This window comes from Malus domestica, chromosome 10, assembly GCF_042453785.1.
Source record: "Malus domestica chromosome 10, GDT2T_hap1".
Classification (NCBI taxonomy): Eukaryota; Viridiplantae; Streptophyta; class Magnoliopsida; order Rosales; family Rosaceae; genus Malus; species Malus domestica.
In genome coordinates, this window is record NC_091670.1 from 19,080,688 (window position 1) to 19,106,241 (window position 25,554).

The 25,554-nt window shown below is 35.6% G+C and overlaps 1 protein-coding gene and 1 long non-coding RNA gene across 2 annotated transcripts; both read left to right on the top strand.

The window, feature by feature from the left end:
* Positions 1-1,122: 1,122 nt before the first annotated feature.
* Positions 1,123-6,887, top strand: LOC114827588 (uncharacterized). The gene is made up of 9 exons (XM_029109674.2): positions 1,123-1,363; positions 1,701-1,781; positions 2,519-2,639; positions 2,766-2,860; positions 2,994-3,065; positions 4,481-4,756; positions 4,940-5,048; positions 5,823-6,009; positions 6,442-6,887. Exons 1-9 carry the CDS (start codon positions 1,340-1,342, stop codon positions 6,530-6,532), a joined length of 1,056 nt encoding a protein of 351 aa, XP_028965507.1. The 5' UTR covers positions 1,123-1,339; the 3' UTR covers positions 6,533-6,887.
* Positions 6,888-8,396: 1,509 nt separating this feature from the next.
* Positions 8,397-11,558, top strand: LOC139188983 (uncharacterized). The gene is made up of 2 exons (XR_011572441.1): positions 8,397-9,091; positions 11,440-11,558. It is a non-coding gene; the product is annotated as an uncharacterized lncRNA (long non-coding RNA).
* The last annotated feature ends 13,996 nt before the right edge of the window (positions 11,559-25,554 follow it).

A 25,554-nucleotide genomic window follows, 5' to 3' on the forward strand; every position in this document is an offset into this window, starting at 1 on the left:
TTCAAGCTTTGTTGTGTACGCGAGATTGGCTATTTGGAAAATGAGGTAATATATTTTTATATGGTATAATACTATTGTTTTATTTCTTTTCATAATTATTTTGGTAAACTTCTCATAATTTCAATGGTTTTTAGTGTTTGGTTTTTCTATACTTAGTTTATACAGAATAGAGTTTTGACAAGGAAAACCTTACTGAAAACATTATCAACATAACTTTTGAAGGCAATAGATCAAACCAAAGTTCCAATACAATTTCCTTATGATGATTGATAAAAATTGAGGATTTTGTAAAAGGAATAACATACAAGCTTTGAGTTATATTAGTAAGGTTTAAACTTTTGAGAAAGACTTCACAACCTTGAAAACAAAAACTCTTTCATTTTGCATATCCTTGCACATTTAATATTTTGTAATAGACTAGTAGTGTATAGATGTTTTTTTATTAGACTCTTATTTTCAAGTGTAGATATAGTACTTAAACGACAAATGTGTTTTAGTGTTTTAAAGTAATATTTATGTGGCAATGTGTGGTATGTGCAAATTTAAGAAAAAAAAATATTTTTCTTAACGGGTCAGGTCACTTTACCTGATTCGACCTGTTAAGGATCCATTAAGATAATGAGTGTGACACGACACGACTCGTTAAGATAACAGGTGTTACACAAAAATAACACAAACACGACAAACACTAGTTAAAACTTATTTCTATTAGTTTTTGTTTTTTAAAAAGCACAGCGATATTAAGGGGTGGTTTGGGAGTGAGGTGCTTAAAAAAAAAAGCACCCATGAAAAAAAGCTGTGAAGGTTTTAGGTGTTTGGTAAACTGAAAAAAAAGAGCTTATTTTGGAAGTTGCTGTGAGAATAAACTGAAATCAAAGAAAAAAGCTGAAGCTGCTATTTGCAGCTTTGGAAAACTAGCTTTTTTTCAAAGCACACGGAGTTACAGTGCTTCTTTAATGAAAAGACCCATTATCAGACTGTTTTTTTTTTCAAAACACTTTTACAAAAAAGTTTACCAAACATTCTACTGATTTATTTCACAGCTGCTTATTCTCAGAGCAATTTTTTTTCAAAGTACAGTAATACCAAAGCAGCCCTAAGTCCTTTGCTATGTTTTGTTTTTGGTGGTTGGTTATCTATCAAATTAAGGCAAACGGATCTCTTGTCCTGTGAGTTAAGCGAGCCTGTGAGCTCTGCTCTGCCTGAGAGACAAGTTTCGCAAATCTGACGAGGGCGTTTCGTTAGAATCGTCAAAAAAAGAAACGCTGGACTCCGACTGATAAGTAAAATCTTCCCCAATTGTAAACCCTAGCGACTCCGGTTCCCTCTCAGTGCTGCAATGGTGGTCTGCAAATGCCGCAAGGTACCTCTCTCTCTCTCTCTCTTAAATGATCACTGGTGTCCTAGAATTTTACTGTGTCATTTACCAATTCAGTTCACAGAGCAATGAGTGATTTGGTAGCTTAATTTTTAGATCGGATCGGATTCCTAATGTTGAGACGAAGGCGATCCATAAGATTGTGAGTTGGTTTTGGTATCCTCATTTGACTTGTAGATTGGGATATTTCAGATTTGTTGTTCAAGTTCGTGATTGCGATTCAATTCTTGAAATTCTAGTTCCTATACCTTCTTATGGATTTCATTTATTTTCGTTGATTGATTTCCAAGGCTGATGGAGATTGGGGATTTTGGTGTATCAGGCTACTAAGCTGTATTGTTTCGTGCACAAGGTTCCGGTTTGCGGAGAATGCATCTGTTCTCCTGAGCATCAAATATGCGTGGTAGGCATTTCTTTCTTCCTTTTTCGGTGTATGTTATGTGGTCAACTTTGTATTGAAATTGTTAGGCTGCATGATTTGGTTGTTCTGTTACTTCAATTAAAAGCACAGCGAAAGTATTTTCCTCATTTCATAATCATGTCGCGTGGCTGAATTGGACACACCATAATCGGGGATATAAATGGGTTTTGGCTTCAAGTTGGTTATGCATATGTATGTACACGATCTACATTGGTTACCTGTGTGTAACAAAGAGAAAGCGGAATAGAAATTCATATAAAATACAAATATTAAATAACACATAGATATACTATGATTTAAAGGTGTAAGGGTTTGGTTAATAGAATAAAAGCAACTTATAATTGAATATGAGTATGACTTAATTTGACCTTTTTGTGGTCACCTTAAGTGCTTCAGTATCCTGTCAGATTTAGGTTGGTGCGGTAGGCATAGATATGACATAACAGACGCTTGACCTTCGCTCAAGTGCTATGAGAGGTTGTTGGCAGTTGTATTAGACTATTTTGTATCCTTCTTAATACCAATGTCTTGTTTTGAAAAATGATGAATGTAGCTAAATTACTTAATACTCATTAGTTTCAAAAACTAAAAGTTGGATCCAAAAAGGATACCAAACCACCCTTTTGTATCTAATACTTTTAGAAAATTATAATATATACTAGGAATGTTCTAAGGCTCTTTTAGGCCTGATCTGTGTTTGTCTTCTCATTTCTATGTAGATTCGTACTTACTCAGAATGGGTAATAGATGGAGAGTATGATTGGCCACCAAAATGCTGCCTCTGTCATGTTGAGCTGGATGAGGGGACTGGCCCTCAAACGACTCGGCTGGGTTGCTTGCGTAAGGAATTTGCAGATATTGTTACTGCCACATATCTATTGAAAAACAACATTTGGTTCTTGAAAGGATAAAGAAAATTTTGAACTCATTACAATGTAATACACATTTATCTTGTTGTTCATATAGATGTAATACATACAAGTTGCCTGGTTTCACATATCAAGAGTTTCCCTTCGCATACTGCACCAGCTGGATATGTTTGTCCTACGTGTTCCACACCGGTAAGATTTTCCTTCTTGTCGCATTTTCTTGATCTATTAAAATTAGAATACATTTGTTCAGCGTATGTATTTAGAGTTTATGTTATGCTTTTATCAGTGTGATTCTTTTTGACACGGTTATCTGTTGGTGCAGATGTGGCCTCCCAAGAATGTGAAAGATTCAGCATCCTGCCTTCACTCAAAGTTGAAGGAAGCTATCATGCAGGCAAGGCTCGTTCTTGACAATGAGATTATCATAAAACTAGTAATTTAATGGAAATTTGATTACCGTTTCTTAATATCGCTTCGTACTTGGTGTTTGTTGCATCACATAATAGAACCTTATCGCAGTCTGCAAGGATTTTTATCAAAAATGGTCTTTATCTTTTACCAACTCATCAGTTTGGTCCTTTATGTTTCAAACTGATCAATGTCATCCCTTATCCATTGTTCCACTCGTTAATTTACTCCTTACCGTCAAATTTCGTTAAAAAAATCTGTTAGGGTGATTGTGTGGCACGTGTGGGACCCATACAGCCAATTATTTTTTGCCACATGGATTATCTAAAGAATCCAAAATTTTAAAATAATTTAAGTGAAAAACAAAAGAATGAAAAAGTAAGATAATGAAATAAAATATTAAAAAAATAAATAAAAAGCAGACCCAGTAAGCACCACCCATCTCTCCCACCACTCCACTAAGAGCCACCCTCTTGGCTCTCCAACGCCACTAACCACTGTAACAACCTCCCACCTGGGCCCTCTCTCTCTCCTCTCCCTCCCTCTCTCTTTCCCCTTGTCCCACCACCCCACCGTCATTTCCCTCCCAAACCATAAACATAACCAGACAAGGAAATTGACCCCAGTCTGTAATAATGATACAAAAACGCTGAGTCTTAGTGTTAGTGGTAGCTTTTAGTCTTCTCTGTAATGCTGCTAAAATTGTGATGTAGTCCTTGTCAACTTGATCTAATCAGAGAGATGATGTGAAGAGAAACAGGTTTTGAGCAGGTTGGCTCTGTTATTTTGGTTGATACTAGACTATGAAGTTAAGTGAGCTATTAGATCTCTTTCAAATACTAGAAAGTATCAGATTTGTTTGAAAATATAGAACATGCAGAGGACACTCTCCCCTAACATAGATGTGTTTGAGTACATGGTTGCAGATTTATTATCCTATGTCTCACTACTGATTTTGATGCTTCTTGGTAAATAGGTTAGAAAGGTGTAATTTGGTGAGGTGGAAGTGGTTCGTTCAGTAATGAGTAGCACTAACGTACCACATTAACTGTAGAGTTCAGAATAAAGAGGAAAACTTTTAAGAATGATATCAATACAATTAATTGTAAGTGTATTGAATTGTTAATACTCTGCAATAGATGAATTAAATACAGAGAAGTCTGCCATAGGCAAAGCATAACTACATGACCACATTTTGATTCAATTTATGTGTATTTTTATGGGCCAAATATCTATTGAAAGGTGCTCCCCTTCACTTCATGAAGGGCTGTATACTTTGGTATGTGTTCATTAAGCTGTAGTGCTAAGTACGAGGCATATTTTGCATCAGTGTTGCAGTTGTTCCTTTGCTTTTGTCCTTTGTAGTAGTTAAACGTGAGCAAATTTTCTGATGTCATGCAGACTGGCTTGGAAAAGAACTTGTTTGGAAATCATCCAGTTTCATTGTCGACAGAATCTCGTAGTCCTCCTCCTGCATTTTCCTCATATCCACTTGTTAGTGCATCTTTGAATGGAGGAAGGGACAATAATGCTAGCTCATCCGCAGGAAAAGATGGACCTAACGTAATTGATTTCGCGGCTACAACTGGAGCAGGACCTTCTATACATCCAGTGACAGACATAGTGGAGATAGGAAGTCCTAGTTCGGCAGGGAATTATGTGCAAAGCACGAGTCCGGTAAAGGGCAAGAGGAAATTTTTTGTTATTTACTGAATTTGTCATGTGGAGATAGAATCCCTACCTTCTTTATATGTGCCATTTCACACTGACTTGTGCTCGTGTATGTGCAACTTGATATATTTTTTATGCTGTTTTTCTATTGGCTCATGATTTCATTTTGTTTGTGGGCACGAAATCTAGCCTGGTGCTACAACACGAAAGGGTGCATTGCAAGTTGAGCGACAGAACTCTGAAATTTCATATTATGCAGATGATGAAGATGGGAATCGTAAAAAGTATTCACGAAGGGGTAAGTAGAAAGTTTTCTCTTTGTGTGTCGATTTTCAAGTCATGATATTATTTTCTTTGTTGTGGCATTGTTAATCAAATTTACGGTATAGGACGTGCTTTAATGAGCAATGCCATTTCTGATCAGAACCGTTTTTTTTTATAATTCTATTAGGCGAAAAGACACTTTTGTTTCTTCAAGTTCTGCCTAAGTATCGATTTGCCTTTTTCTCCAATTGCATAATTGGACCCCTCTTTTATATATTTTGATCCTTTTTAGTTGAAACAATGTTATTAGTCCATGAATACTAGAGGTACACGGTCCTTATCCAATTGTATAGTTAGACCCTTCTTTTATCAACAATAGTTACAACTTTATTATTAATATGTTGATTCAGCACCTTAATTGACTATACGATGTTAGTGGAAGTCATAGCATATGCAATGCCAGTTGCTTACCACATACGTGTATCAATTTTTTGTCTATTTGTCTCTGTATACTAAAATACAAGCATTATTGTCACTTTGTGGTAATTTACCACATGCCAAATTTATAGTCTATAACTATATTACAGTTTTGGTGGATGGAAGAACCACAGTTTTCTAATTTAAGAAAAAAATGGAAGGATGTAATTACAAAATTGGAAAATAGAGACTATAGAAATTTGATGACGAAAGTTATAGTTTACATTTGCTAATATTATGTCTCATCTTGCTTTGTGTTTGCTAAATGAAATTGACACTTTAATGCTGCAAAGTTAATATCCTGTGGGTTTTTTATTTTATCTTATGGTAGGCCCATTCCGACATAAGTTTCTTAGAGCATTGCTTCCATTCTGGTCAAGTGCGTTGCCAACTCTACCAGTGACTGCACCCCAGCGAAAAGATGGATCAATTGAAAATGATGTCCCAGAAGGTCGTCCCCGACATAAGAAATCATCAAGAATGGATCCAAGAAAAATCCTACTTGTTATAGCAATCATGTAACGTCTGTTCATCCACATTTTTCTTCGTTGCAATATTTGTTTGCTTAATTCTTCTTGTTGGCTAAGAAAATAGAAAATAAGGGTATAAAAATTGGAAAACAGAAGTAATCTGAACCTGCTTTAGGGCGGGTAAGGAGGGGGTGGGGTCACTTTTCTAAGTGCGCCATGTCAGATTCTCATAAGTGCCATGATTGCTCGTGATATTGGAGGTCAAGTTGCTTTTGGGTCAATTGGAACTCCTGTTCTGCTGGATCCGGCTTCCTTGCTTATGCTTTATTATATTCTTGCAAGTATAAATGGTTGGATCATCGAAAATAAGTATTCCAGTTGCGAGAACGTATAATGTTAACACACTATAGCAATGTTTGAGCTACAGCATATAAAACAAGCTGCAGTCTGCTAATGCAATTATTTTACAAATTTGTGTAGGGCATGCATGGCGACTATGGTTATTTTGTATTACAGATTAGTGCAACGGGGTCTTGGTGAGGAGATGCCTGAAGACGAGCAGCAGCAATAACTTCCATATATTGTGTGGTGAAATTCAGGTGCGGTGTATACTTTTCTTAATGCACAGACCTCCTGATCCCAGTCGTCGTGATCCTGCATTAAAATGTTTTTTATTTCTTTGGTCTGGACCTGCTTCATGTCGTTAGTGAAACATAGAAATGGATAGTAGAAATTTACATTTCAGTGTTGATCACAGTGAAAGTAGCTTTGTCCATGATCTCTCGTTCCCGTTTTTCTTTTTGTATCTGTATGAAGTTGAATTGGAGAGGCAGGTTAAGTGCAAAAGTTTTGTTGTAATCATCAATTGATTCATTTTTATGAATAAACCTGCTTCCCTTTACAGGGAAGCAACATTGTGGCCCCAACCCCATGGCCTCAGGTCCAACCCGATCACTATCTTGTTGGTCGGTTTAATTTTATTTGTGTGTGTGTGTGTATATATATATATGTGTGGGTGTGTGTGTGTGTGTGTGTGTGTGTGTGTGTTTGTTTTATAGTTTTGAATACCAATTATCAATAATTATTCTGTATTTGTTGTAATTCTTTATCTTTATCTTTCTCTTGAGCGGAAGTGGAGTGCCTGAATATAACCAGTTTATATTCAGCCCCATCTCGGCTACCATTAATATAACGCTGAGAAAAGCAATGAAAGTCCTTGACAAGCAAGGCATAAGAACGAACCAATCATGAGCCAGTACTCCACTTTAGGCACAATTATTTGATTCAGAGGTTAAATTACTTGTGGTGCAAGTCCAACACATAACAAAGTCTAAAACTCGTACATTATGTTTATTTTTGACATAGCCAACAATGGCACACGTTACAAACAGCAATCAAGAGATTCACCAAGCCTGACCAAAGGCTCAAGTGTCAAGCGTCTAAAACATCCGAGATTTTTTTTTAATATGCAAGTACATTACATGTATAAGTATAGTGAATCTATATTATACTATAATATATATGTTTAAACCAACCTGAGATAACAATTCCAGTCTTTCACTAAGATTTCGAATAGTTGTCTTGAATTCAAGTTGATTATGTTTCCCATCTTCCTTGGAGAAAGACGATCAATTCCCACTCACGTTCATTGCGGATCGGATCATCCATATAATTTAAGTTTCGTTATTAATTTATAATTTTTTTAATTTAATAAAACTTAATCCGATTTTCATTTTAAAATTGGATTTGAAAGGGGATACAAAAGTATGGTTGGTTTCTTTACTCACAAAAGATAAAAGTTTAGACCTAAAATAAGAGGCGTTGTACCCTTGAATCCATAAGCCTTGGCAGAGGACCAGAAAAGACTCGACTCCGTACATCTATAACAGTCACGATGGTGTTGTTGAAACTTGCTTGAACATGAATAACTCCCCTTGGGGATTCTACGTGTATTCTACGCGAACCAATACGTCTATTACTACGTGAACCAATTTTTGGTATAGGTTTTGCCATATTTCTACATGAACCAATTTTGAATTCTTTACTCAATCCGAATTCATGGTCCTCGTGAAACTAACTCTCACAAGGGGTGATGCGTATAGATTTGTGAGAACCAGATGAAAATATTGACAAGTTACTGTTAGGATGCTATGACAGATGACATGAATAAGTTGATAATTGTTGTATGAGAATTAGTTGGTTAGTTAGTTAAGAAGTTAGTTGGAAACTTACTACATATAGTAAACTTGTATCAGCAGCAAAACAGTTAATGAAATAGTATTTGGTATTCTTGTTGTACTCTATGTGCAATCTTTGAAGAAGTAGCTAGGACTCAACATTGTTATTAGCTTTTCGATCCTACCAATCCTTCATTGTTGTATGGCGCGCCAAACCATGTGCAAAACCATAGAAGCTCGCATTTCCAATTTGGAGTCCAAGTTCGATGAATTCAAGAGTTCACAGGACGAATTCAAGTGTACCCAAGATTTGATTCTCCTTCAATTGCAATCTATCATGGCGCGCTGTAATGGTGGCTCTCTTGGTGAATCTTTAGAGGCAGCTCTTAGCGATCCCCAATTTCAGAATCCGATGAACCCAAACTCATGTTCGTCAAGAAACTGGGCAGAATTTCAATCACCAGCCTCGCACACCTTTCTTGAAGATGGATTTTCCACGATTCAATGAAGGCGATGATATGCTGGGGTGGATTTACAAAGCGGAACATTATTTCAATTTCTTTAACATTGATGATGCTAAGAAGGTCAAACTCGCATCTTTTCACATGGAAGGGGAAGCAATTTAATGGTTTCAGTGGGCTCGATGCCTTACTAACTATCCATCTTGGGAAAAATTCACAAATATTCTTTGCCAAGAATTTGGTCCTTCTGAAATGGAAGATTTTGCTGAAAGTTGAGTGAAATTGAGGCAAACTGGTACGCTTAGGGACTATGTTCTTGAATTCCGCAGACTCATAAATCGGACAAAAGATATTAGTCCAAGACTGCTTCGATCATGTTTCATTGGTGGGTTAAAGCCTGAATTGAGGCATGATGTTAAACTTCTCAAGCCAAAAGATGTACTTGAAGCTGTTGCTTATGCTCAAGTGGATGCAAAGATCACAGAGCTTAAGGTGAAATCTCTTTACAAACTTTCTGCTATTCAACCCAATTTTCAATCTCCATTGTCAACAAATGTTAATATTGCAAATTTGCTTGAAAATCATGTTAAGAACACCTGAGGAGGTAGATCATTGTAGACGAAATGGTTTATGTTTTCATTGCAAAGATAAGTTTGTGAGGGGTCATACTTGTGAAAAGAAACAGTTGTTGATTGATGTTCAAGATCCTGTGATTGATAATACTGAGGAATTAGAGAATGATAAACCACAAATAGCTGCTTGTGCACTTTTTGGTACCTCTGCTCCTCCTTCCATCAACACTACGAAGGATTATGGGTTGATTAAAAATTGTCCTGTCACTATATTGATCGATTTAGGCAGTTCCCATAACTTTGTGGATTTGGGATTGGTCAAAAGGCTAAGAACACATTTGGATAGTAAACATTTGTTTAATGTCATGATTGTTGATGAGGGTAAAGTAGCTACAAAAGGTACTTTAGCTCATGCTTCTGTCAAGATTCAGGATTTCCATTTCATCACAGATTTGCATGCTATCCTTTGGGTGGATGTGATATTGTATTAGGTATCCAATGGTTGAGAACACTTGGTCCTATTCTTTGGGACTTTGATAAGTTGTATATGTAGTTTTCTAAGGATTCTAGGACTTTCTGCATTACAAGTCCTTATACTGTTGGTAACAATTTTGAGGATATTTCATGCAAAAATTACTGCAACAAGAGAACATAGTATGTGTAGTATTCTACCATTTAGAACCTGAATCCATGTTTTTGCATCACATGGAGTCACAAACTGCAAACTCTCATTTTGTGAATCTTACAGATGAACGACAGTTAGAATTGAAATGACTTATTGGCAGAATTTGAATTAGCGTTTCTTACACCTAGTACAATTCCTCCTCATAGGGTTCAAGACCATCGAATTCCCTTGATTGAGGGCAGCACATAACCAAATAGTAGACCCTATAGATATGGGCTAGTACAAGCACGAAATTGTATTGAGTCCATTGAGCTCTTGCATAAGGTCTTTAACTCAAGTCCTGCAACTGGCTATGAAGGTTTTTTAAAGACCTACAAAAGGATTTCTAGGGCATTATATCGAGAAGGTATAAAGAAGGACATCAAGAATAGACGTTAGTTGTGCTATTTGTCAGCAAAGTAAGTATGAGACCTTGTCTCCCCCTGGACTCTTGCAGCCATTACCAATTCCAGCTAAAGTTTGGTCTGATATTTCAATAGATTTCATCACTACTTTTCCTTCCTGCGAAGGTAAAACTGTGATTTGGGTAATTGTGGATAGGGTGTCTAAATATGCACATTTCATTGCATTGAATCACCCTTACACAACTTCTCTAGTTGCTCAACTCTTTGTTGACAATATATTCAAATTACATGGAATGCCACAGTCTATAGTGAGTGATAGAGATCCAGTGTTCATGAGTAAATTTTGGAAGGAATTTGAAGGTTTTTTTAAAGACCTACAAAAGGATTTCTAGGGCATTATATTAAGAAGGTATAAAGAATGACATCAAGAATAGTGGCTAGTTGTGCTATTTGTCAGCAAAATAAGTATGAGACTTTGTCTCCCCCTGGACTCTTGCATCCATTACCAATTCTAGCTAAAGTTTGGTCTGATATTTCAATAGATTTCATCATTACTCTTCATTCCTGCAAAGGTAAAACTGTGATTTGGGTAATTGTGGATAGGTTGTCTAAATATGCATATTTCATTGTATTGAATCACCCTTACACAGCTTCTCTAGTTGCTCAACTCTTTGTTGACAATATATTCAAATTACATGGAATGCCACAGTCTATAGTGAGTGATAGAGAGATCTAGTATTCACGAGTATATTTTGGAAGGAATTTTTTCAATTACAAGGTTCTGAGCTTTGTTTTAGCTCTGGTTATCACCCCCAAACAGATGGGCAAACTTAGGTTCTTAATAGGTGAAACCAATTTAAGATGCTTTTGTAGTTTATAGCCAAAAAATGGGTTTTATGGTGGAGCTACAATACTAACATTCATTGTGCTATTAAGATGACATTGTTTGAAGTAGTTTATGAGTATGTTCCTCCTATTGTACCTACTTGTGAATTTGGCACAACTAAAGTGGACTCGATAGAGCAATGCCTAAAAGAGAAAAACAACATCTTGTCCTTACTTAAGAGTAATTTGGCAGCTGCTTAATGTCGTATGAAGGTCCAGGCTGATAAAAAAAAAGACTGAGAAGATACTAGCAGTTGGAGATGGGTTTATCTCAGGTTGGTACCATACCAACACAAATCTTTGGCAGCACACCCCTTTCACAAGCTTTAACCTCGTTTTTATGGGCTATTCCAGGTATTAGCTAAGGTTGGAAATGTGGCTTATAAGATTAAACTTCTAGATCACTCCAAACTGCACCCTGTGTTCCATATGTCTTGCTTAAAGAAGCATTTGGGAGAAAATGTTCAGACCACAGTTCCCTTGCCAGTTATTACTGATACTGGTATATGATAGGATGTTCACATTGAGATTTTAGATCGCAGAATGGTAAAGAGAGGTACCTCTGCAATAACTGAAGTATTGATTCAATGGCAAAATCATTCCAGGGAGGATGCCACTTGGGAGAATTGTTGTATGAGAATTAGTTGGTTAGTTAGTTAGGAACTTAGTTGGAAACTTACTACATATAGTAAACTTGTATCATCAGCAAGACAATTAATGAAATAGTATTTGGTATCTTGTTATACTCGCTGTGCAATTTCTGAAGAAGTAGTTAGGACTAAACAGTTACTGAATCTGAAATTTCACAGAGATACATTAGTTGCTATTTACCGTCTTAGCATGTCAATTGTCAATTAATGTAGGTAACGAGTCTAATGACTATCAATATCCAAAAAGTAAAAGGCCTTATAATAAAATTTACCCACACCCCTTTTTTTTACTTCTCACACACCCCTATCAATTTTTAGCAGTCGGATTGAACGAATTGAAGAATATTAATGATAAAAAAAATTTAATAAAGGTGTGTGGGAAGTAAAAAAGAGTCATATTCCCCCCACTAATTATAACTTGCTAAAAACGCAATTTGGGCGGTCTCACTTACCGTTCTAAATTTGAGATTATGATTTAGTTAGTGTAGAATAATGATTATCAGTTTCACTTGAGCTTTAATATTTTTCAATTGGAATAGCTTGAAACAATTCTAATAGCTAAGACTCAGCTTACACACCAAGGTTTCGGACTAGAAAAATGCCAATTACAATCAATATGCACTAACACTTACAATTATTTCAAATAGTGTCCTTGCTAGTTATATTAACGGAAACTCACATGAGGTGAGCTATAATGATTGAATTTTTAGTTGTTCATATTCAAGTTATTTTGACTTTGGAGTGTTGGTTCAGTCCTCTTATGCGGTGTTTCTTCATTGAGTTTGGTGATAGATGATATCAAGCTTTGGCTACGTTCCTTCGCTACTTCTCGTGTTTGTCACGCCCATAAGTTTGTCATGGTAACTATTGGGTTGGCCAAGTTGACTTGACTTTTGAGTCTTTTATTTTTAAGGATGCTACAATTTAATCTAGGATGCTTTTTTAAAGTTCATATCTTTTCTCAACGTTCTAATAAAACCATTATTGTTTGACTAAAAAAAAGAAGAGAATGCTTTGAATTGTAATATATTCTTCTCAATAAGAGGTATTTAAAGGTGTATAACCCTAACATAAATGGAAATAGAACTAATTACAAGTGATTACATGAGAATACACGGGATTACATATTAATTAAGGATCCTACCTAAAATACAAATCAACATTCCCCCTCAAGTTGGTGTATGTATGTCGCTCATGCCCAACTTGTGTAAGAAACTTGAAAACTTGTGACTTGAAATAGCGTTTGTGAGGATATCTGTCAACTGATCTTATGTTCTTATCGCTGGTACTTCAATTATTTTTCCTTCCAATTTTTCTTAGATGAAGAACCGGTCAACTTCAACATGCTTTGTTCTATCATATTATACCGGATTATGTGCAATGTCACGGGCGTCTTTATTATCACAAAATAATTTCATGGGCTTATTGTGTTGTGTACCAAAATAACTTAGCAGAAGCTTAAGCAAAAAAATTTCACAAATCCCTAAAGCCATACCTCTGTATTTGGCTTCTGCACTGGAACAGGCAACCACATTCTGTTTCTTACTTCTCCATGTAATCAAGTTACCCCCAACAAACGTAAAGTAACCTGATGTTGAGCACCTATCGCCAATTGAACCTACCCAGTATGCATCAGTATAACCTTCAACACTAAGGTGATTATTCATTTTCAACAAAATTGCTTTACCCGGACTTCCCTTCAAATATCACAATATTCTCATCACGACATTCATATATTATTCTCCTGGATCATGCATGTATTGACTTACTACACTAAAGGCATACTTAAGGTTTGGTCTTGTGTGTGCCAAATACATCAAACGACCTACTAACTTTTGGTATCTTCTTTTGTCAACTGGTACTTGATTAGGATAGACACCAAGCTTCAATCCTTCTTCTAATGGTGTAGCTACTGGCTAACAAGCTGACATGCCAGTTTCGTGTAACAATTCAATAATACACTTCCTCTGAGATAAGAAAATTCCAGAATTGCTTCTTGATACCTCAATCCCTAAAAAATATTTCAGGGATCCAAGGTCCTTCATGCATTTATACCATCCATTTCTAGTCTCTTTGTGATGTTTTGAGTTAAACTGGTTGCATTTTACTTTATTTTGTCTTAGCGTGCAGTTACATGTACTGTAGGATCAATTTGAAGGCAAAAGAAGTGAAAACATGCCATTTTTGGGGTTGACCCTTATTCAAACGTAGAAATAAGTTTAGTGGCCTGTTTTGAAGCCTAAATAAAAAATCCAAGACGAATTTGGCTTGTTAGAAGACCAGGAACAGAATGAGAAAGGAATTGGGATATCTAGCTTGATTTGGAGGTGCTAAATAAGGCAAAAACGTGCAAAATAAAGGCTAAGTTGTTGGGATCACTTTGGAATATCTTTCAGCCCCATTTAGCATATAAATACTAGGGTTTCAGATCACTTTTATACAAGCCCCCCTTGGAGTCGCCCAGAGCTCTCTCTTTTCTTTCTTTGGCATTTCTTCTAGAAACAAAACCCTATTTCCCTTCACCATCTGCTGCCACCGAAGAAACCAAGTAGCCACGCTATTCTTGAAGGATTTCCACATCACAATTGCTTCAAGGGGTTTCTTCTATGAATTTAATTTCACTCATGTTGTTCTTGATATTCATATATTCTATAATCATGTTGTGTAATTAAGTTCATAGCTGGGGATTTCGATGTAGCCTTGCAAAACTATTATATGTTATTAAGTTAAAATATTCGATTCATCAATCTATTTTCTTGTTTCATTAACTGATTTTATAGTTTAATTTGTTTGTTTATCTTAGTGTTTGATCACCATTAGGGTTTCTTACAGATTATTTGATCAAGATTGTAGTACACATCATGCTTAATCTTGGTAGACATGTGAATGAATGAATAAACTGCTGTGCATATACCATGCCATGTGATTTCTTTGGTTCTTTGAAGTTTTCTTGTTCTTAATGGATTCCTAGTTGGTAATCTAAGTTGAACATCATAACTAGGTTGCAGATTAGGAGTACTTGATCACACCCACACATCAAATGGATGATCATAAATGAGTAAAACGAATCCTAGTTGCAGATGGGAGAGTTAAATGCATTTTAACTTAATTTTCACAGAATTGGCTTGTAATGGTGAAATTGGTATCCCTAGTTCCATTCCCATTATTTCTGAATCAACCTATCATTTATCTTTATCTTTCTTGCATTTTTAAATTATTTAAGTTTTCAATTGAAAAATCTAAATCCAGTTTGCATTTTCATTGTTTAGTTAGGGTTCACATAAGCTAGTAATTTGTAGAGGTCTAATCAGTCCCTGTGGTTCGACACCCTTACTTGTGCCATTATAATATCCTTATATTCTCACTTGAAAGGAACATAACAGTAACCAAATGCTTTCATAGATTTTGTGAATCTTCCAAACCATGCTCGAGGGGACTGCTTCAAGTCATACAAGGATTTCTTCAACCTGTACACCTTTCTTTTGTATTTATCTGGAGCATTACATCTAGGTGGAAGATACATATAAATCTCTTCTGTCAAATCTCCATGCAAGAAGGCATTCTTCACATTGAATTGTTGTAAAGGCCAATCAAGATTTGCAGCCAAAGACAACAAAACATGAACTGTGTTGATCTTGGCCACATGAGCAAATGTATCTGTATAGTCAGTTCCATATTTGTTAGTGTATCATTTTGCTACCAGTCTTGCCTTGAAACAATCCACCATCCCATCAACTTTATACTTCACAGTATAAACCTATTCACTTCCCATAAGTTTCTTATTAGCTGGCAAGTCTGTGATCTCCTAAGTAGCATTCTTCTTCAAAGACTTCAACTCTTCATTCATTGCTGCTTGCCAACGTGGATCAGTTAAAGCCTCCTGCACACTATTAGGAATAAATACAGTAGATAATTGATACACAAATGACTTATTTGATTCTGACAGGTAACTAGTAGACACATAATTAGTTAATGGGTATAACACATTGGACTCATTGTTGGGCTTATTCATTGGATACCTAGTTTTGCATTTAGGGTCAGCTTCATAAGTAGGTTTAGGAATACCTCGGTTTACACAGTCAGGGAGGTGATGTGGCGGTGGTGTATCAAGGATTGAAGGCGATTGATTATGGTTATTGGGGCTCAAGGGATGCAAGATCAATTGTGAGGTAGTTGGCGACACAAGGTCGTTCGTTGGTGAGGAAACTGGCAGTGAGTTGTTAGGCAGAGAGGAAGGGTGTGAGTTATCTGGTGTAGTCAATTCGTTACTTTCAAAGTTTTCAACATTGTTTCCATGTGAATGATCACCACTTGTCTCCAAGACATTACCACTTACTTCCAATTCATTCACATTATTATTTTCTTGTGAATGATCACGATCACCACTTATTTCCAAGACATCATTACTTAAATCCAAAACATTCACACTATCTGTCTTCGGAATAGTATAATCAAGAGTTTGAACTTATGTTTGATTCTCCTCTTGAAGTGAAGACTCGGGATTGGCAGAGTACATATTGTTCTCATGAAAGGCAACATCCATAGTGACAAACAACTTTTTCGTTGGATGGTGATAACAATGATATCCTTTTTGGTTTGAGGCATACCTTATAAGCACACACCATAAGGCCCAAGGTTCAAGCTTACTCCCCTGCTATTTATGGAGATGAACGAAGGCCACACAACCAAACACATGAGGTGGAAGATTGGGGACCGCATGAGCATTAATGTGTGAAGAGAGAGCATGAAGTGGTGTTTGAAAATCAATGAATCGGGATGGAACACGATTAATGAGATACGCATCTGAGGTGAGGGCTTCTCCCCAATAGGATAACGGGAGATGAGCCTCGAGCAAATAAGTACGAACAACCTCCAAAAGCTGACGGTTCTTGCGTTTTGCAACCCCATTTTGTTGTGGAGTATATGGGCATGTGGTTTGATGAACAATGCCATGATGATCAAGAAAGGCACGAAGGTCAGAGTTAACATATTCACTGCCATTATCACACTTGAGAACCTGTATGTGTGACTTATATTGTACTTGTACCATTTTATAAAACTGCTGAAACAAAGAAGGAACTTCACTTTTGGACTTCATTAAACAGACCCACGTCATACATGTGCAATCATCAATAAAAGTAATGAACCAATGACCACCACCAAACGTAGTAGTTTTAGATGGCCCCTAAACATCATAATAAATTATAATAAATGAAACTGAACTTTTATTCATATTGGACCGAAATGAAGTACGATGGCTTTTAGCCATTTCACAAACACCACATTTAAAGCTAGAAATGTCATACTCAACAAATAGGCTAGGAAACAACCTTCGTAAATAGCCGAAAGAAGCATGTCTAAGTCGATGATGCCAAAACCAAATCTCTGAATCTTTATCCCTTTCCCCATGAGATCCTTCCATGGCAAGAGCTTAAGTCAAATTTTGAGAACTGTTTAATGTCAGCTCTAAGCAGCAGAGTTTTCCCTTCCTAATACCATAACCAATCGTCATGCAAGTTCGAATGTCCTTAAAAACACAAAAGGAAGGCCAAAAAATAACAAGGCAATGTAGGGCGATAGTTATTTGAGCAACATATAAGAAATTATAGTCAAGGGAAGGAACAACAAGTATGGAGTCAAGATTCAAGGTATCAAAAAGGGAGATATCGTTTTCCCCAATAATGGGGATAACATTACCATTGGAAACACTAACTATATTATTGGTGGATGGTTTTAAGGTTTGTACTTGTCTAGAATCACAAGTCATATGTTCAGTAGTACCAGAAGCAATTATCCATGTACTATTCATAACAGATACAGAAACTTTTAAAACCTTACCATCATTACCTGTATGGTCAGAATCTACCTTAGCTTCGGCAACCAATGCACGCAGCTTGAACCAATCATGATTAATCCCACAAGTTTGGCCTACCATTGCTCTGGGTGCAACATGAGTAACTGATTAATAAAGCCCAAGCCTAAATAAATCACGACCACAATCGGTTGCAATCAGGAAGGGCGAAGAAGGAAAAAAAAAGAAAGCCTAATAACCAGCCAATTCTTTTCTTTCCCATGGACTTTTGATTCCTTTTTCTTTTTTTTTGTTTTCTTTTCCTCTTTCCTTTTGTTGAAACAGCAGCGGTGGTGTGGGTGATTCAAGCCTTCACACTAAAAAGACATCAAGGACAATAACAGTAGTGTTCAAAGCGAGTTGTAGCAGTGGTGTTGTTGGGTTCTTCGCGGCTGACAGAAGTCAATTAGGCAAGATGATTTGATGTGGATACAGATCAAATCTTGGGGTTGCAGACGGGTAAGTCGAATATGGTGTAGGAACGACAAATTCATACTAAGTTCGGGGATTTTAGGCACTATAGGACATCAGTTGCGGTGGGGTCATGGTTTGGTGCGAAATCGGGTCGGGCTGCAGCGATACGGGGCAGTAGGTCTGGTTCATCACACAACGGAGTGAATCGATTTAGTATATTCGGGTTAGCAACGATGGCGTCGCTCGCTGTTCGCTTCGAATTCAGAGAGGGTAGCAACGACAACAGTCGCTTGCTGATCAAGGGATAGCAACGACGATAATCACTCGCTAATCAAGAAAGGCGAACCAAGAAGAGAATGCTTTGAATTGTAATACATTCTTCTCAATAAAAGGTATTTAAAGGTGTACAACCCTAACATAAATGGAAATAGAACTAATTACAAGTGATTACATGAGAATACACGGGATTACATGTCAATTAGGGATCCTACTAAAAATACAAAAGTCAACAAAAAATCCCTTGCACGCTTTTACTCAACAACAATTATGGGCAATTATTTTTATTCTTAAGTTTTATTAATATTAAGGAGGGGGGAGAATTTGAAACCAGTACAATAATTTAGAGGAGGGGAGAAGATTCAAAACTATTACAATAATTCAATATTACTCTTCCTTGTAATAATAATAGATTTTTAACTGCAATATATTCGAAGCTTAAAGAAGAAAGGCCACTATACGTACAATCTATACTTGCAAGTGTTGGTTCTTCAGTTGACATAGTTGTATAACTTATACGACAAGAAATATCAAACTTCGATCCCATAACACATAGAGATTGTCACGATGTTAGCATTTCAAATATGTCAATGACATTTGACAATGGGCACCAACATACTCTGGGCAAGGGAAGCTGAGCGTAACACAAGATTTATAAACAAGCTTAGTTTATTTATTATGGACTAGCTAGGGGAAACCAAATTTTTTTTTTTTTAACAAACGATGTGGTTCAAATTCGTCTTTGGCAATAATTGAACTTAAGACCTCTTACTTACAAGCAGTGGCGAAGCTATGTGAGGGTGAGGAGTGGTGGTCGTCCCTCCCCTCGCCTGAAAACACACCTAGAGTGCCAGTTTAGCTCTTCCGCTTTCGCCGAAAATGAGAATTCTCGATATGGTGATCTCCTGCAGTAGAGTTGGTTTTTTTTTTAATTATTTTTTACATATTTTGAAACCCTAATAACACCCTTTATTCATCACTTTGTCGCACTCAAATCTCACCCTAAAATAAGAAACCAGATGTGTACATCCAAGAATGTCCAAACAACCTAGATCATCCACACACCCATCCATGCCACCCCAACGACTTTCTCTTTTGGAATTTAACTACGGAATCCGACCTTCTGCACTCCTACCTAATGCAGTGGACCAAGATTAAGACTGCTTTTGTCAACAAGTCCGCTCGCCGCTAGATTAGAACTTGACGAGCTATGTGATGGTGGCTATGGGGACAAAGGGATTGGGAAAAAAAGGCTTCAGATGAAAGGGGAGAAGTGGCTTTGGAAATAACGATCTTATAAAAAGTTTTGGAAATAATGATCTCATAAAAAGCTTTGTTTATGGATATATTTAATTAGATAAACTTAATTTTCAATAATTATAACATAAAAATAATTTATTTAAACAAGGACAATTTATTAATCAAGCTAGTTTTAATTCTGATTCTAGTGAACTAGTAAACAATATATATGGAACTAATTTCATTTGTATTTTGATTCCAGTTAGTTTAGTAAACAACTTTAACAGGAATCTAATTATGTTTCATCCTTAATCAAATTCCTCCTCAATTCAATTCCCTTCAATCTGATTACTGATTCGTAAACGCGGCCCTAAAGTGTTTGGTTGCTAGAATAGTAGATCTGTTGCTGTTTGGTTAGAGAGTTAAGAATGACAACTATTGTAATTTTATTGGGCCACAAAGTCTAGTGAGTAAAATTGGTACTAAATGGTGAGTACTCAAGTATTGTCTTTTTTTCTTTTTCTTCTTCTTCTTTTAAGATCCCTACCGTGTTTATCTTAAACTCTCATATTATCTATAAATATTGTATTACTTTTTAAAAAATAATGTAAATATTGTTTAATGCTTATTTTACGATAAAAGAAATTCATTTAAATCCATCTAGGCTCCTGCCTAGATCTCGCCTAGGTGCCTAGCTACTAGGCTCCAGCCTACCTGACTAGCGTTTTTTTTTAGAATATAATCCTAGGCAATTTAAGCATATTACATTGACTTTGATATTACTGCTTACAACCGCTTTGGTGAAGAGACTATTTTCTGCTATGAATATTAACTCAAAACTTTGCACTCTTCAATATAAAAGCAACCGCTTCGATTGAACCTTGCACTCTTTTGAATTTTGCCCCTCCCCACAGCAAATTCTGGCTTCGCCACTGCTTGCAAGTGAAGAGAAATACCACTAGACCGTAGTATTAAGTGGCAGGGAAACATAATTAATTAAATAGATTTTTCTTTGGGTTTGGAAGTAAATGAAGTCTTAGTCTTGTAATATTCTTTGCTAGGATATAATCTTTTAAATTAGATATATTTATCATTCATTTTCTTTCTTTTTTACTGGGGGATCAAAGGATTAGAGATAGTCTAATATTTTATGTGACATCCCACATCGTTAAGGGGAGTGGATCCTCTAAGCCTTATATGTATATTCCCATCTCTACCTAGCATGAGGCCTTTTGGGAGCTCACCGGCTTTAGATTCTTTAGGAACTCCGAAGTTAAGTGAGTTCACGTAAGAGCAATCTCATGATGGGTGACCCACGGGGAAGTTCTCGTGTGAGTTCCCAGAAACAAAACCATGAGGGCGTGGTCGGGGCCCAAAGCAGACAATATCGTGCTACGGTGGAGTCAGGCTTGGGATGTGGTGGGGGCCCAGGCCGAGATGTGACAATTTGGTATCAGAGCCAATCCCTGGCCGGAAGTGTGCCGATGAGGACGTCAGACCCTTAAGGGGGGGTGGATTGTGACATGCCACATCGCCCAGGGGAGTGGATCCTCTAAGCCTTATATGTATATTCCCATCTCTACCTAGCACGAGACATTTTGGGAGCTCATTGGCTTCGGATTCCTTAGGAACTGCGAAGTTAAGCGAGTTCGCATGAGAGCAATCTCATAATGGGTGACCCACTGAGAAGTTCTCATGTGAGTTCCCAGAAACAAAACTGTGAGGGTGTGGTCGGGGCCCAAAGCTAGGCTTGGCAAACGGGTCGTGTCTGTCGTGTTCGTGTAACACCTGTTATCTTAACGGGTCGTGTCGTGTCACACCCATTATTTCAACGGGTCCTTAACAAGTCGGGTCACTTTGCCCAACGGGTAAAGTGACCCGACCCGTTATGACCCGTTAAGAAAAATATTTGTTTTTCTTAAATTTGCACATACCACACATTGCCACATAAATAGTACTTCAAAACATTAAAATACATTTGTTGTTTAAGTACTACATCTACACTCGAAAATAAGAGCCTAATAAAAAAATAATACATACACTACTAATCAATTACAAATATTAAATTTGCAAGGATATGCAAAATGAAAGAGTTTTTGTTTTCAAGGTTGTGAAGTCTTTCTCAAAAGTTTAAACCTCAATTTACAAAATCCTTGATTTACATTGATCATCATGAAATTGTATTGGAACTTTGGCTTGATCTCAGCCGATCCAATGGTCATCAATTTTTTAAATTTAATTTAATATATATATATATATATATATAATTATATTATATTATTATTATAGTTTTTAGGGGTATAAAATTGTTAAATTAATATATATAATTATTATTGTTTATTCATACTTTTATTAAGTATAACATAAGATTTTGTGATATCCACTAGTGTAAATATTTTAAATTGAAGATTGAATTCATTCGTTGTATTCATATAGGGTCAAGGAGTGTAGCTGTAAAAAAATCATCAAAATCAGAGTTAAAATAACCGTTAAATCGTGATTTTTCGTTTTATAACCGTCGAAAAGTTTTGTCCCGTTACTTGATCTCTGAATGTTTGTGTTTTGCAATTTTTGGCGTATGCGATCTTGAAGTATATACAAACATGTTTGACGGTTGGATCGTTGAAACTAGTTTCGTAGAATGCGTGTATCTCATCAAAACAATAGATTCACTAACACTTAAAAGTTTATTCATACTTTCATTAAGTGTAACATAAGATTTTTTGGTATCCACTAGTGTAAAATATTTTAAATTGAAGATCGAATTCAATCATTGTATTCATATAGGGTCAAGGAGTATAGCTGCAAAAAATCATCAAAATTGGAGTTAAAATAACCATTAAATCGTGATTTTTCTTTTTATAACCGTCGAAATGTTTTATCCCATTACTTGATCTCTGAATGTTTTTTTTTTTTGCAATTTTTGGCGTATGCGATCTTGAAGTATATACAAACATATTTGATGGTTGGATCATTGAAACTAGTTTCGTAGATTGAGTATCCCATCAAAATAATAGATTCACTAATACTTAAGAGTTTATTCATACTTTCATTAAGTATAACATAAGATTTTGTGGTATCCACTACTGTAAATATTTTAAATTGAAGATCGAATTCAATCATTGTATTCATATAGGGTCAAGGAGTGTAGCTGTAAAAAATCATCAAAATCGGAGTTAAAATAACCGTTAAATCGTGATTTTTCGTTTATAACAGTCGAAAAGCTTTGTCCCATTACTTGATCTCTGAATGTTTGTTTTTTTCAATTTTTGGCGTATGCGATCTCGAAGTATATACAAACATGTTTGACAGTTAGATCATTGAAACTAGTTTTGTAGAATGAGTATCCCATCAAAACAATAGATTCACTAATACTTAAGAGTTTATTCCTCCACTAGTGTAAATATTTTAAATTGAAGATCGAATTCATTCATTGTATTCATATAGGATTAAGGAGTGTAGCTATAAAAAATAATCAAAATCGGAGTTAAAATAACCATTAAATCTTGATTTTTCATTTTATAACCGTAAAAAAGTTTTGTCCCATTACTTGATCTCTGAATGTTTGTTTTTTACAATTTTTGGCATATGCGATCTCGAAGTATGTAAAAACATGTTTGACGGTTGGATCGTTGAAACTAGTTTCATAGAATGCGTGTATCTCATCAAAACCATAGATTCACTAACACTTAAAAGTTTATTCATACTTTCATTAAGTATAACATAAGATTTTTTGGTATCCACTAGTGTAAATATTTTAAATTGAAGATCGAATTCAATCATTGTATTCATATAGGGTGAAGGAGTCTAGTTGCAAAAAATCATCGAAATCGGAGTTAAAATGACCGTTAAATCGTGATTTTTCTTTTTATAACCATCGAAACATTTTGTCTCGTAACTTGATCTCTGAATGTTTGTTTTTTGCAATTTTTGGTGTATGCGATCTCAAAATAATCAAAATCGGAGTTAAAACAACCGTTAAATCGTGATTTTTCGTTTATAACCGTCAAAAAGTTTTGTCCTGTTACTTGATCTCTGAATGTTTGTTTTTTTGCAATTTTTGGTGTATGCGATCTCGAAGTATATACAAACATGTTTGACGGTTGGATCATTGAAACTAGTTTCGTAGAATGAGTATCCCATCAAAATAATAGATTCATTAATACTTAAGAGTTTATTCATACTTACATTAAGTATAACATAAAATTTTGTGGTATCCACTAGTGTAAATATTTTAAATTGAAGATCGAATTCATTCATTGTATTCATATAAGGTCAAGGAGTGTAGCGGTAAAAAATAATCAAAATCGGAGTTAAAATAACCGTTAAATCGTGATTTTTCGTTTATAACCGTCGAAAAGTTTTGTCCTGTTACTTGATCTCTGAATGTTTGTTTTTTTGCAATTTTTGGTGTATGCGATCTCGAAGTATATACAAACATGTTTGACGGTTGGATCATTGAAACTAGTTTCGTAGAATGAGTATCCCATCAAAACAATAAATTCACTAATACTTAAGAGTTTATTCATACTTTCATTAAGTATAACATAAGATTTTGTGATATCCACTAGTGTAAATATTTTAAATTGAAGATCGAATTCATTCATTGTATTCATATAGGATTAAGGAGTGCAGCTATAAAAAATAATCAAAATCGGAGTTAAAATAACCGTTAAATCGTGATTTTTCGTTTTATATCCATCGAAAAGTTTTGTTCGGTTACTTGATCTCTGAATGTTTGCTTTTTGCGATTTTTTGCTGATATGATCTCGAAGCATATACAAACAAGTTTGACGGTTGCATCGTTGAAATTAGTTTCGTATAACTCGTATCCCATCAAGTTCAATGGTGTGTGTGTGTGTGTGTGTATATTAAGTAGATTTAATTCTATTTATTTTGTACGTATAATTGACCGGTACACGGAGTAGAACATCACGTGTCATTATAAAAATAGTGGGATATGTCATATGTGTGTTAAAAAGTTAATAACTTAAAAAAAAAAATTTTCTCACCACTTTTATTAATTTTCATTTTTCCCTCTCATTTTTGTTTCCTTTTCAGCTTTTCATATAATTTTTATTTTTCCCTCCGTTCTTTTTCTTCAAAGAGGGGCAGCCTACCCATCTTTCCCTCTCTTTTTTGTTTCATTTTCAGCTTTTCTTATAATTTTTATTTTCCCTCCCTTTTTCTTCAAAGGGCCGCAGAAATGGAATGGAATTATGGAATCAATGGATGCATATTAATTAATAATTAGTATAGTTTTTATAAAATTTAATTTAAAATTTAATATATATATATATATAATTATTATAGTTAATATTTTGGGGGTATAATTATTATAGTATATATAATTATTATAGTTAATTTAATATATATATATATATTTATTTATCTATTATAGTTTTTAAGGGTATAAAATTGTTAAATTAATATATATATTATAGTATTTTTTTAGGGTTATAAAATTATAAAATTATTGTGACAGCCTGTCCCTGATTTTAAGAGTTTTAAAGTTTTAATAAAGGATTTTACAAAAAATGCCCTTTGAGGCACGCGCATTATTCGAAGTTAATCGTTATGTCATGCCATCTAAGATTTGTTTTCTTGACATATCCTCGTAGTACTCGTCGCTACGGACACGTGGGCGCAGACGGTGCGTGATTTGGAGTTATATCGAAGAATTTATTAACGTTTGAAATTTGGGCATTTTAGGAATTATAATTTAGTAAAATCTGGAATTTCTTTTATGAAAGTGGACGGCCCAGATTTAATGAAGAAATAAATGGATGGCTGGGATGAGAAGAAAGAAGGTTTATGTGTGTGTGCGCGTAAGAAGAAGAAGAAGAAGAAGAGATTGGGCAAAACTGCCCAACCAGAGGAAGATAGAGCAGGAGCTCCGGGAGAGAAAGGAGAGAGTGCTGGCGAATGGGGAGAAGAAAGAAAGGAGACCGGCTAATCGGAACAGAGAAAGGAGGAAAGGAGAAAGGGCGAGAAACGGAGGAGAGAAGGAAGAAAAATGGGTCTTCACCCGCGACCCGT

Bases quoted from the DNA above. Each gene is read 5' to 3' on its own strand.
- LOC114827588 (XM_029109674.2), top strand. From the start codon at position 1,340: ATGGTGGTCTGCAAATGCCGCAAG. The intron at 1,782-2,518 runs GTAGGCATTTCT...ATTTCTATGTAG, and splicing joins CTGAGCATCAAATATGCGTG to ATTCGTACTTACTCAGAATG. The intron at 3,066-4,480 runs GCAAGGCTCGTT...GATGTCATGCAG, and splicing joins TGAAGGAAGCTATCATGCAG to ACTGGCTTGGAAAAGAACTT.